Here is a 14,081-nt window from a genome sequence, read left to right as displayed (position 1 = left end):
TAAGAAAACAGTTAAGATGTTACCAGCATCTTAAGATTGTTTGCAAAGGCCCAGGGCCATGAAGTTTGGTGCTATGTGGCACAATTTCTCATCATTCCACTGTGAACTAGGCTAGAAGACTCGGCGCTAAAAACAAAATCTCTTCTAGGATTTTTTAATCACAACAGGACCCAAAAAGCTACCCTGAGCTCTTGTTTGCACAGGTCCCTCAGTCACTAATGGGCCTAGCTGACATCTGCAGATCGGGGAAGGAAGAACAGTATGACAGGGGCGTGTTCCAGGCTGTGATTCTCTGACTTCCGCTGGCCTTCTTTGGCCTAGACGGTGCCTTCTGCTGCCACTGTTGGCTGCGCGGGTGTGCATGCTCCTCTTCCGCACAGTTGGAACGGTTTTCCTTCTCATCATTCTAAAACTGCAGGGTGAAGAAGCAAGGCAATGCCTATTTCTCTCCATGGATCTGCTTGAAAATATGACTTTTGTGCATTTGTTGCCGTCACCTTAATTGCTGCAAATTGAATTGAGCGCATCTCCAGCCTGGCAGTAGCACGAGTGAGGCAGCCGAGGAGCTCTAATCTGGTCATATCCTGAGGCCCTCCGACTTCCTGGCATGTAAATTAGGAGCCCCACTGCTCTCCCCACCAATGACAGCTTTTTCTCAAATGGAGGTGCTATTAGATGACTGTAGGTTTTTGGGAGAAAGACACTGGTCTGATGACAATGTGTACTGAAGGATCGAGTGACATAGGGTAAAAGCCCCAGATAGGAGGCTCGGGAACCAAGTCTTAGGGGCTGCCAGTACATCACCCCGCTGTTACGTATATTAAAGTGAATTCTGCTGTACCTTGTGTAAATCTATCAGTCCTTTATAAGCTTCATTCACTGCCTCTTCACATTTCATTGATGGCATCTTAGTCTATATTGATGCTTTTTCTGAGAGGTCTCCAGAAATTCATATGCTTAAATAATAGTTTCAAAAATGCTTAACACTACTGACTCCTGTTAAATTTGAAAGTTGGGAGACAGTGAGGGAGTTGTGCATGCTGGTCGGGGAGAGGACAATGCAGGAGAAAGGGGAGGTCGAATCAAACTGTAGACCTGGGAATGGGCCTAAGGGAGCCCTGGCCCAATTCTCTTATACTGTAAATGAAAAGCCTGACTCAAAGATGTAATATAAATTGTCCAGGAGCACAGTGTTATTCAGTCATTCATTTGATAAATATCTAGCAGCTGCTTGCTTTCTGTTTAGGACAGCTTCTAAAATGGAGACTAAGGTACTCATTTCTAATCCTGCCAAAGTGCTCTGCTTTTGGATATCCCTTTACCCTTCCCTCTACCCTTTACCTGCTAATTTTTGATTTCTCACTTAAAATTCAGCTCAAAGATTCTATTCCTCCCTGAAGCCATTTCTGCCTTAGAAGACCCCCTGATTTTGTGCCCAAAAGATTGTGTTTATATCCCAATTATAGTATGTATCATCCCCACATGAAGACTTACACCACATCTGTGGCCAACCTCTAGCAAATACAAAGTATCTTAGGATATGTCTTTTGTGTACTGATTCTTGTTTTTATTTCCTCTTTAGTTCCTTGTCCTCATTTATTTATTTTTTATCTTGTGATATTGTGGTTGCCTCTGTAAGCCCTAACACATTTCTGGGAGATGATGGTAGTATTGAAAAATAGTATTCAGGTCCATATTCCATTTTTACTTTCCCTCTTCTAGACTAGGAGCCCGTTGAAGGTGAAGGCACTGTGCTCTGCTTAGTGTAGTGGTGAAAAGGGAATAAAGGTGGGTAGTGAAGCCAGAAGACTACGATGAGGCCAGACTAAGTTGTTTTGTTTGCCATGCTTAAAAGAACTGACTTTTAGGGAGTAGACTTTTGGGCTGACCTGATCAAATCAGTGCTTTAAACATAGAGGGATAGAAGATAGTGAAATGAATACCAGTTAGAAGTCTGTGGCAATGGGAAAGAGAATGTGAAGGCCCCAAAGGGCACAAGCAGTGGGAAAGGGGAGAGAGAATGGATCTGAAGGCTGCTCAGAGAAAGAGTTATGGGGAGCGGGCTGGGCAGAGTGAGAGGAAGAGGAAGAATTCAATGCTGACCAGCTCAGATGTTAAGTCAGTTCAGAGGTAGAAGGAGGAAGCAAGATTGAGAGTGGAGGGAAGAATGCTGAGTTCATTTGAGGACATACTGATCTAGAGGCGACTATGGGATGCGCAGGTGAATATGTCTAGCAGATTGTTGAAAATACAGTTTTCATCTCTGCTAAGACAGCAATCAACAATGCGGTTGAAACCACAGGAGGGTGTCCAATTTGCCTACAGAGAATGTAGGAAGAACTTTAGGAAAGGTGGACATTTAAAGGATGGAAAGAAGAAGAGGAACTCACGAAAGAGATTAAGAAGGAGAAAACTAGGGGTGCCTGGGTGGTGGCTCAGTTGGTTAAGCATCTGCGTTCGGCTCAGGTCATGATCCCAGGGTCCTGGGATGGAGCCCTGCTCCTTGCTCAGTGGGGAGGCTGCTTCTCCGTCTGCCTCATCCCGCTTGTGCTCATGCTCTCTCTTTCTCAAATAAATAAATAAAATCTTTTTTAAAAAAGGAGAAAACTGAAAAGGTAGAATAAAATCCAAGGGAAGAAGAGATAACGTCAATGGCTACATGAAAGATATGGATAGGTTTAGCCAACAGTGTAAAATAGCACAGACCAGACTCTCCAAAAACATACAACCTCCAGCCTCAGTAGACCCTCAGTGTTCCTCAAAAATCCTTATTCTTGCCCTAGTCTGTTCTCCCATTCCCACTTACAAACTTCACCACTTCTTCCCTCAAGTGCCCTAGTCCACTGTCTCCCAGCCATTGTTAGGAGATAAATTTCTCTTCTACAACAATACTGTTAAAATAGAGCATAAGAAGTCTGAACTACTTAAATCTCTTACACTCTCCTCTCACCCAACACACTCCCATTCCCAGCCCTAAGCAACCATAGCTTTGCTTTCTGTAGCTATAGATTTGACCCTTCTGGAAATTCCATGTAAATGGAGACATATAATATGTAGTCTTTCCTATTTGTTTCTTTGTTTTTACTTAGCATAATGTTTTTGAGGTTCATCCATATTGAAGGAACATCCCTTTTCATGGGTGAGTGGAATTGTACATTTTGTTTCTTCATTTGCCAGTTTATGTACAGTTATTTTCTCTCCTGGAACACAGCCACTCTATGTGCAGGCATCCACCCAAGCCTGCTGTGCTGCCCCCATGGAATTTGCAGGGTGAAGGGAAATGACACAAACTTGCTGATGCCCATGATGCTCACTGTGCCGTGAGTAGTCAAGTCCTTCATCTCTGACCCAGGAGTCTCATAAATTTTTCCAACACCCATGAAAGTGTAACAGGCTAACTTAACTAGTTTGTTAGTAGAACAGAATTATATCCCAGCCCCAACAGTAAGTCCTCTAACTTTGTTCTTTTTTTACAACATTGTTGTGACTACTCTAGGTCCTTTGAGCCTTCTGTCTCTTGATTCTTTCTGCTTCTGAAGAAGAGAGAAACTTTTTCTATTTTAAACAAATCCTTTTATCTGACTCCAAATCTTATTCCCTCTGTGTTCCCTGGGATATTGTTCCAAATATAAGTCCCACTCACACAGATTTTCCTACCTCTCCAGCTTGTGGGCTTCTTCCTACCAGCAAATTAATGTGTTCCCAGTGTGCCAGCTTAAAATACTTAATAAGCCTCCAATTATCCTGTGTCTCCTACTACTACTTCACCTTGATCCTTCCCTTTATAGCCCAGCATCTAGAAAGACTATAAATCTAGTCCAAATAAAAGTGTATGTTTTCTTCACATACAGTCAGATAAAACTGCATAAAGAGAAGATGTATTTAAAATTTCAATGGCTGAAAAATAATTATATACATATTAATATTTAAGTTAAGCCAACACCCAAGTAAGACAAAATGTTACATTACTACTTTGAAGTTTTGTTTTTAAGTATTAAGAGTGTTTGCAGCATTTGCTCCCATAGCAGCAGCATGACATGGTAGAATACTCATATGCTTTGGAGTCTGACACACTTGAGTCCAATCTCATTTAATTATTGCTGTAGACCCAGTATAAGCTGAGTGACCTAACGGTAGTGAACGGACCTCTCTGGTCCTGGTTATTTGGTCTGTAAAATGTATATATCAAGGCCTACTTTGTACATGTGTTGCTGTGAGGATTAAATGAGATCATGGTTAGTAAAATGCCCGCCACTGCCAGGACCCCAACAGGCACTCAAAAATGGCCCTCATTATAGTGACTAATTATCCTTTTTTAGACAACCAGATTTTATAGATCTTCACTTTAAACAAGTTACATCAATGACCAATTTTTGACACAACAGTCTTTATAAATTAAGATGTATTCTAAGTTTGGTTAATCTCAATGCCAACTGTGGCACAACTCTATGGAGACTGGGCAAGATAAAACCCTAAGTTCTGTTTCTGGAATTTTTTCTAATGACAATGTCCTGAAAATTCCATTTCCACCAATGGTGAGAGCCCTGAAATGCTGAAGTAGAGATGACTATAAGGACTGATATACTAGGACTCTGTCAGGTGATTAATAGGCTAAATGCACAGTCTCCAAACATAACCACTACTTTTCTTGCTTATTGACCACTTGTAGTTTTTAAAAAGAATATTTTCAGTTTGAAAAACTGAAAAAAAAAGTTTGTAGTCAAGCCTGACTTTATGACTTAATTTCTTCAGCTTATTCTCTTGAAAAAAATACAATAATACCTTAAAACACCTGAAGAGTGATTGAGTGGGGGTAAATATATAGCTTTGCATAGGACCAACAAATACATCATGGATTCTCCATAAATAAAATAAACAACAGTTTACTCTCTTGGAAATAATTTGAAAGGGACTAACTGGATTTAATAAGAAAGACAGTGAGGCCACATGAGGAAGCAGAGCTAGACCAGAAGATAGTCCGGCTGCCTGATTTGGGAAGATCATTTACCTTTCCTCATTCTCACTGCCATCTCTGTAAAGTGGGGATAATGCTTTTTCATCCTCCTTACTCCAAAGGGTTGATATAAAAGAGGAAAACATACTAGCGTCTGGGAAAGGGCTTTTAAAACTAAATATATTGTTTTTTTGTTCTCAGCAACAGTGGGATAGACAAGCCTCCAGGAAACAACAATGAAAACAAGCTAAATAGAATGTTTCTTAAAAATATATTTGAAAAAAATATATATATATATTTGAAGACAACAGAGAGTTACCAAGGAAGTGAAGGCTTCAGGAGCCAAGATCTAGGAGAGAAGAAAAACCCAGCAAAGCAAACCTAACATCGAATGCCTCTGCTTTCCCTTTAAAGGCATTTACTGATGCATTTACTGACTTGACATCAGTAGCTAACAGGCTGAGAAGATGAACAAAGCTTCTGGCCATCTCACAGGATGGAGGGAACAGAAGTTGGCATTTAGGGTCTGTCAAGAAAGGGGGCCCTGGAACAATCTCCTGACTTAAACTGGAACCCTTAAAGAGCAAAACCCTATGAGTAAGAGTTGACAAGAAATAGATCTGCCTTCAGGAAGCCCAGCTTTGAGTCAACCCAAAATCTGATTGGAATAAAGTGATCTGCTCCTTACCTTTATTGCCTGCTTTTTTGGGAAGGTTACAACATTTAAAGCCTCATACTCCAAAATCTTTTATACATAATGTTTGGCATTTGAACAAGCATAATCAGGCAAGCAAAAACCCAAGGAGAAAACAGAAAAAAGACAATTTAAAAATCCTTAATATATTTTGATACTCCATAATATATTCTGATACCGGAGTCAGACAAAAATCAGGAGAAAAAAATACCTCTTCAAAAATTTAATCAGATGAGTGTAAGGATACTGCTAAATTAGCTGCTTTCAAATATAATCATTTTCTGAAAAAAAAAAAATGAAAACTTACCCTTCCAGCAAACAACCTCACATTGTGTCCACTTAAAAAAACGCAGTGAATTTCTAAGAATTATTTTGAGATTGAGAAGAATGAAACAGAAAACCTCTAGAGCTTTCTTTTTCCCATGATTATCATAACTTCGTAAAGGGCTTTTGGGGAGATTTTCTTGGACACAAAAAATCACTGACTTTATTCCAAAAATTTTAATCAACTGTCCTATGCAATTTACATGAAACAGCAGATTCCACTTGGATTTTTACTACTCTTAGTTTTTTAAAAGCATCATGGAATAGATTTTTTGCTAATAAAATACAACCATTTTGGGGCACCTGGGTGGCTCAGTTGGTTAAGTGACTGCCTTCGGCTCAGGTCATGATCCCGGAGTCCCGGGATCGAGTCCCATATCTGGCTCCCTGCTTGGTGGGGAGTCTGCTTCTCCCTCTGGTGCTCTCTCACTCTCTCTCTCAAATAAATAAATAAAATAAAATCTTTTAAAAAAATCTTTAAAAAATAAATAAAATACAACCATTTTGACTATAATAGACTAACAATTATTTCTTCATCAATTGCTCCATTAATTCATTCATTAGAAACTATTAACATCATCATTAGAACAAGAATGAATTTTGATCATCACAATCAAATGGATTTGGTTTTGACCTAAGTACAGGAAAAAGAGACCATATTATGCTTTTTAACTCTCAAGAAAGAAAGCAATACATGGATAATAATGCAGGATATGTTTTAGGCTTGATACAATTTTAAACATAACTATAGAATTAAGTAACCTAATGCAGAAACCAAGTTCATCTCAGATATGGCAACAGATATGTGGACAACAACATTTGAGGGGGGAAAAGTCTATGATCTAAGACTGCTAAGAGTTTGTAAGTGATTGAGTGCTTTACTGGCTATCTGCCATTCTTTAGATGTCTTCCATTAAATCTGAATATTTCATCCATTTATCTTGGTAAATGAAATTTATCAACAATATTTAGTTTTTCATTTTTATCTAGAGCTGAATTAACTCTATCCCATCACATCAACCAGACTGCAAGATGAGAGAACCAGAATCTTTTCACGAAAAAGAGGTTGGAGAGGGACCAAAAGAGACTTGCTTCCAAAATAATTCGAACAAATAGAAGTAAGTAGGTAAATAGTAAGTGCTATTGGTAGATGATGGCTTTAGTGTGACATTCCTGTCCTGCAGTTATTTACAATTGAAGAACATGGTATTTCTCTCAGATAGACCATAATTAGCAGAGAAATATGTTAGTTCTCCTTAGAGAGACCTCATGGCTCCAAAGGCAGCAGGATCTAACTAAATTGACTCTGTTAATGTGCCTAAAGAAGAAATATGTCTATGAAAGAGTGAGCTATAGAGGTGTGGAAAAAGAAGCCATTTCTGGCCAATTCTGGTAAGATTCAAGTAAATTAGGCCAGAAGAGTCTTCATTAAGCACAAGGGAACATGATGATCTTAGAACAAGATTATTCTTCTGGTGGGTCAGTGTCTCAGCTTCGTCAGCAGCAGAGAATCACTTCAAATTTGTTCTGAGTTTCAGAGAACTTAACTCTAGGTTAAGTATTTGCCCTTTAAGTCAGGATCTAGAACCATGAATCCAGATGACTATCAGCCAACTGCCACAAGAAGTGTATGTCTTCAGGCTACTGATACTCACTTCCCAAAGTTGATTCATTTACTTGTAAAGTATGGATAGAGTTAAAATGTTATAATTTTTAAAGCCTTATAATTCACATAACTTGTTCTAAGAAAACTTCAATGTATATATGAGAAAAATCATGTATCTGTTGAAGATACGTATGTAGCTCCAATCAAACTGGACCATTTTACTCCTTGCAATCTGAAGATCCAAATCTGCACTGGGGAACATTAAAAACAGACAGAACCTTTGAAAACCAACATGAATACCTTTGGAAGCTCTTGAAGCAGGCAGCAAACTGAACCAGGTAGAGTTGGGATGGGGAGGAGGGGTAGGAGTGCTCCTTTCCTGACAAATTCTAACCCTATCCCCTGCAAGATCTCTTTCTCCTCAGAGTCCATTCATTATATTGGTTGCTCATCCATTCAGCAAACATTTACTGAGAATTGACTGCGCTAGAGGCACTCAGGCTTTATCAGCAGTTCCCTCAATCTTTCTCTTGTCTTCTCTCTGCACCCTACTTCCCTCTTAAACCATTCTTAACCAACAAGAACAACTTCTAACCATTTCTAATATGTACCTACTTAGTCACTTTGTCTTCTTCCAATTCCATTCTTTTTTAAAGATTTTGTTTATTTATTTATTTGACAGAGAGAGAGAAGCAGCATGAGAGGGGATAGGGTCAGAGGGAGAAGCAGGCTCCCCGCCGAGCCGGGAGCCCGATGTGGGACTCGATCCCAGGACTCCGGGATCATGACCTGAGCCGAAGGCAGTCGCCTAACCAACTGAGCCACCCAGGCGCCCTAATTCCATTCTTTTTTGATTACCCTGATGAGCACAGCAAAGGGCTGTGCTTAAAACTTAAAGGTTTTGTCTCTTTTCCATATTGTTTGCCTATACTATGCTCTATCAGATTTTCAGGCATATTCATCAAATATTTTCTCATGAAATAGTCTCATAAATGCTACCATTTAGTTTAAATTTAGAATGACTTTAGAAATCTGTTTTTATTGGGAAAGTAAATGTTTGCAAAAGTAAACCGGTATTACAGTGTTCCATTTTTTACTCACTAAGCAAGGCAAATTTTCACCTACCCACATCATAGCAAATAACACTCTCTCTCCATTCTGTACTCCTCTTATGATTTATTTTAGTAGAATTTATCAAGTGGCATGATGTGTCATTATGAAAATCATCAGGAGAAATTTCCCTTTGATACTTTTTGGTGCCTGGAAGCAAAACCTGTCTCTGGTTAGATTTCTAGGACCAACTCACCTGTCAAACAGTTCTCCTCCCGTGACCAGTTCTAGGACCAGACTGATTTCTGTAGGGGTTTCAAATATCTCTTTAAGTTTTATCTGGGGAAAGATATTAAAAAATAAATCATAAATTCCTTATTTTCAACTTTCTAGGAAAAAGCTAACGCTATGACTAAAATAACACTCTCTGTAATAGTAATACATTGGATCATTGTCAATAAAGGTACCACATTCTGGTAGCAAGAAGCCATCTGTCACTCTCTGGTTGTTTTTATCGGTTACCTCATTTCCTTAAAGGTCCTTTTGAGTTTTATATTTTTTCTTTTGACAGCTGAAAGCTGAAAGATACTTAGAAACACTTCCTAAATTTTGCCAGAACATCACAATTTCTGAATTGCTCCAGAATTAAAAAACAAAAGCAAGCAAACAAAACTTGAACCATTTGAAAGCATCATGGTTCCTAGTGATGCAAATGCCTCTTCCTCCTGAAAGCGAACTTGGAATTGGGATCTGAGGCAGAACGGGACCAGGTTAAAGTCTGTCATGTCAATTTCATGTTGTGATTAATAAAAACATTTTCTTCTTCTTCTTCAAAAAAGTCTGTCTGTACAGAAAGGATATCTCTCAACAGCGAAAAAGTTGCTGGTGGATAAAGGGATCCTCAGAAAAGTAGGGATGGCATTGATTTGATTGACTATGGGTTTAAATCACATTCAGATAATCCATCCAATTTTGGATATTTCCCTCAATATATCGGAGAATCTACTGACCAGGGCTGATCCACATTTGAGGAAAATTTCACACTGGCTTTTCACTGAAAGAAAAAGGTGGATAATGTAAAAGTGGTGATTGTATGTGGTAAATTTTGTTTATTGCTTACCCAAAGCTCCTTCCCCCTACTTTCCTGCAAACAGATTTTGTTTAGGGAAGCAAGGTGCCTAGCCTCAAATTATGGATCATGATTGGTCTAAGCCATTTATGATAATTCTGTTCCCCAATTTTCCAGTCTCTGTGCAGTGAGGAGTGATGATCTTGTGGCCAGCTCTGGCCAATAAAATCTGAAGAGAATTTTGCTGCAGCTGTAAGTTCTGGAAAAGCCTCTCCTCTTCTCTTCATACTCTGTTGGTGAGGCCCTTCCAATTCTCTCTCTAGAGTATAGACTTGAAGACTTGTGAAGACTGTGGAGCAGCCATTTAGGACCATGAAGGAAAAGCATGAGGGTGGAAGATGTCTAGGTCCTGAATGGCATCACTGAGGAGCTGAACCAATGCTAGCAACTGTCTGCCTTCTGATTATAACATAAAGAAAATATTTGTTTAGACTACCGTATTCAAGTTTTCTGTTACTTATAGCTGCCTACATTGCTAACCCATATGTTAAGTTTTAAGCACTTTGCTTGGAGCCTAACTAAGCACTGCAGGTTAGTCATCCTCCTGGACACCACAACTTTCTTAAAGAAGTGAGTAAAATATTTTATTTAAGTAGTTGGCTCAATTCAAGTTATGGCCTGGAAAATGATTTTGTTCTTTTCACTTCATTGGCTCAAGAAAGCTTTTGCCAGACCTTTCCCTCAGCTCCTTTGTCTGGACATAGCCTAGAGCAGAGATTCTGAGGACATTTTATTTTTCCCATTCAAGTACATCATTTATTTGAATCCTCACATTGTTTCTGAAGTAGATACTCTCTCAAAGGAGACTGAAATGACTATGGAAAGCAATGCATTTTCTTCACAGGCTTTTTCAGCAATGGCATATTAATAAGATAGGCACACAAAAGGGAAAAGCCCGTGTTTTGTTAGAGTGAAACAAAACTCTTCAATTTTTAGTTATCCTTTTATGCATGAAAACAAAGATGGTATATATTACTGAAACTTGTTCCATTTTGAAACTCATTCGAGTGGTATTATTTTTAAGATTTATTCAGCTAAAGAAATGGAAAATGTGATCACATGAGGACAGGAGGTAGACCACAGTGGCTACCTATTAGTGGTGGAAGTATCCCCTTCTCATTATCAGCACTGGCAGCAAAGAACAAAAATGCCAGTCTACAACTTTGAAGATTATTTGAAATAGTAGATTAAAAACCACTTACAATGTTTGGATGTGAGAGGCGAAGAAGAACTCCTATCTCAGTTCTTACAATTTTTTTGTCCACCTAGAAGGCAAAATGAAAGAGAGAAACTGAAAGAAACTCCCACCTTAGAAATGCCTTAACTGTAGCAGAGAATCAGAAATGGCAGTAATCATCTGGGTCAATCAGGTAATTGGCAGAGAGGCTCATTCTTAAGCTTTTTTGTGTCTCTTTCCAACCCCCCCCCCGCCTTTTCAGTTGTATGTCTTTCTTCTCTGCTCCAGACATAAAGCAGAACTAGTTCCAAATGTGGAGCACAACTTGTCAAACCTCTTGCATGGCCCTATTTCAAAAATCACTGCTCTCACCACTAAGGCACAAGTTCATCTCAACCTGTCTCCTCCTCCTCTTCTTTTCTGTTATGAATCCCTGTCCCAAACCCACTGGAGCTATCAATCACTTCACCCGCCTTTCTCACACAGAGGTGGGCACATATCCCAGCCGAATCAATCAGAATCCTCTTCCCGGGCCACCGTGATTGGGTCAGGGATATCCGCCAGACCCAAGTCGTCCCAATCAGGGCCCTCCCCAGAACTTTTGCTCACATAATCAAGAAAGAGGTATTCTCTTTTTCTCTGAAATTGTGAGAGCAAAAGAGGACAGAGTCTGCCACTACCAGTGACCATTTTTAATACTCTACTTGTATCAAATGAAAGATCTTTGAAAAAGAGAGGCATTGCTAGAACAGGCAGATGACACTGACAGAGCTCTTTCAAAGAGTTCTTGCCTCACGCTCTAGTTCAGTTTCTGCAGATGTTTATGAAGAAAATTTGGACACAGATTATCTTTATTTTTTAATTATTATTTTTATTATATTTCCTGCTTTATTGAGGTATAACTGGTACCCCCCCAAAACACACATAATTAATGTATATAATTTGGTGAGTTTGGACATACATATATGCTTGTATTATCATCACCACAAGGTAAATCAACATAACCTCCAAAAGTTTCTTGTGTCCTTTTGTGTTGCACGTGTGTGTGTGTGTGAGTGTTTGTGATAAGAACACTTCAAATGACATCTACCCTCTTAACAAATATTTAAACGCACAAGGCTTTATTGTTAACTATAAGCATTATGTCGTACAACAGATATCTGGCACTTACTCACACTGTATAACTGTAACTTTATACCCCTTGAACAACTCCCCATCTTCCCCTCACTCATCCACTGGTAACCATGATTTTATTGTTTACTTCTATGAGCTGGACTATTTTAGATGTCTCATATAAGAGGAATCATGCAGTGGATACAAATTGTTTTTATCACAATCTTCTCTTCAGGTTAATAAGGATTTCCTCACTATTACAAAATAAATCTATTTTTCATTATTGCATAATGCTTTAAAAATTTTTAAGAAAAAAAAAGAACCTAAGCATGTCTTATTTAAGACTGTTAGCATTCAAAACTAATGTAACATTGTATGTCAACTATACTTCAATAATAAAATTTTTTTTAAATGGTAAAAAAGACTGTTAGTATTCAAATTTATTTTTTTCACTACACTTTTAGAGTTTATGCAATATAAAGTTTCCCTCTTGTTTTCATATATTTCTAATCAATATAAAAAAAGTCAGTGGGATCCTTTAATTTTTTCATATATTTATATTAAACAAAAGTTTTTCTAATACAAATACACATTTTAAGTAAATTTATTTTTTACCATGTTATGTCCCATATATTACATATTGGGATGACTTTTTAAAATTTTTTATTATATTTTAGTTCCTTGAGAGTTAATTTATCTGAACTCTGGAAATACTCAGAACACACCAGATTATCTGGACAAGCAATCTTCTAATATAGTTATTTGTTTTGAATTCAGAACGAATTTCTCTTTAAAAACAATTTTTAAAAGGAAAATTATTTTTCCAGTGTACTCCAGATCAGTGGTTCTCAAAGTGTTACGGGAGAACACTTTAGGGCCCCTGAGATTCTTTCAGGTCATAAGTGAGGCTATCCCCTTTTTCAGTTGCATATTTGAGTGAGGCTAGATTTTTATCTATACTTGAAATAAAACAACAAATTGAATGCAGAAGCAGATGAGAATCAAACTGTCTTCTCTTTTTTCTTTCAAACTGTCTTCTATTAAGCCAGACAGCAAAGAGATTTTTTAATAATGCTACTCTTCTCTAGGTATTTTCTAATTTTAGAAAATCTAGTTACTTTTCACAAAAATACTATTTATGTTAAAATGTAATGGGTTTATTATTATTATGTTTTTAATTAATAAGTACTTTAAAAAATTCTGTTCTAATCTCTAATGTAGTAAATGTGTATAACTATTTGGAATTCTTAATAATTTGAAGAGTATAAAGGGCTCCTAAAGCCCAAAAGCTTGGGAACTACTACTCCAGAATATTTAATGTCATACAATTTAAAATAGAAAGCAGACAGAAAAGAACAAAAATTTAGTAATAATTAAATAAAAGAAAAAATGTGAACACAGTCTCCTCTCTCTTCCCTTCAATAAATGCTGGAGTCCCAGTTGAATGAGGTGCAGGTCATGACTTCAGAGGAGGCTGACAAGGGAGAAGCAGGTAAGAATCTTAGAAGAGGGATCTTAGAGAAAAATGGGGCATGAAAAACCAAAGAGAATAAGTGGACTGACAAAACCTGGACTACAAGTCAGAGTGATGCCAACCAAAGAAACCAAGAGCAGGTAGAGTTGAAAGGGAGAAGCTGACAAAAGAGAAATGGACAGATAAACGAGTGATATGCCAGGACAAGACAAGACTGAGGTCAGAAAGTCTTTCCCAGAGAGATAAACTGAGGGCCTTTTGCTATCTTTTTGAAACAAAGTCTCAGAGTTCCTAGGTGGTCCTGCTTTGGGGAGTGGTTCCTCCACAGGTATCACATCTTGAAGGTCACACAGGTGTGCCTCTTCACTGTCATATCATCTCACATCTTTCCTATATTCCTCTTGTTCCAGAAATTAGTGTTTCATGCCCACTCTGACTTCCCCCTCCAAGCCCCTGGGAAGGCCAGGAGAGAGACTGAGCCCTTATCTTACCACTCAGCATCAGTGATGTTTTTCTAGAAAATAACTGTCAAGCCTACCACAAAAGTCATTGGGCAGCTA

General features: G+C 38.2%; 1 protein-coding gene across 1 annotated transcript in view; it reads right to left on the bottom strand.

Moving 5' to 3' along the window:
- The window catches only part of CAMK4 (calcium/calmodulin dependent protein kinase IV), a 201,352-nt gene that overhangs the window by 67,497 nt on the left and 119,774 nt on the right, over window positions 1-14,081 (bottom strand). The window contains exons 3-4 of the mRNA XM_021698985.1: window positions 10,960-11,022; window positions 8,885-8,967 (exon numbers count right to left, since the gene is read on the bottom strand). Coding sequence (XP_021554660.1) covers window positions 8,885-8,967; window positions 10,960-11,022 — 146 coding nt within the window. The remainder of the gene's footprint in view (window positions 1-8,884; window positions 8,968-10,959; window positions 11,023-14,081) is intronic.

This window comes from Neomonachus schauinslandi, chromosome 7, assembly GCF_002201575.2.
Source record: "Neomonachus schauinslandi chromosome 7, ASM220157v2, whole genome shotgun sequence".
Taxonomy (NCBI): domain Eukaryota; kingdom Metazoa; phylum Chordata; class Mammalia; order Carnivora; family Phocidae; genus Neomonachus; species Neomonachus schauinslandi.
This window is presented reverse-complemented; position numbering and strand designations above follow the sequence as displayed.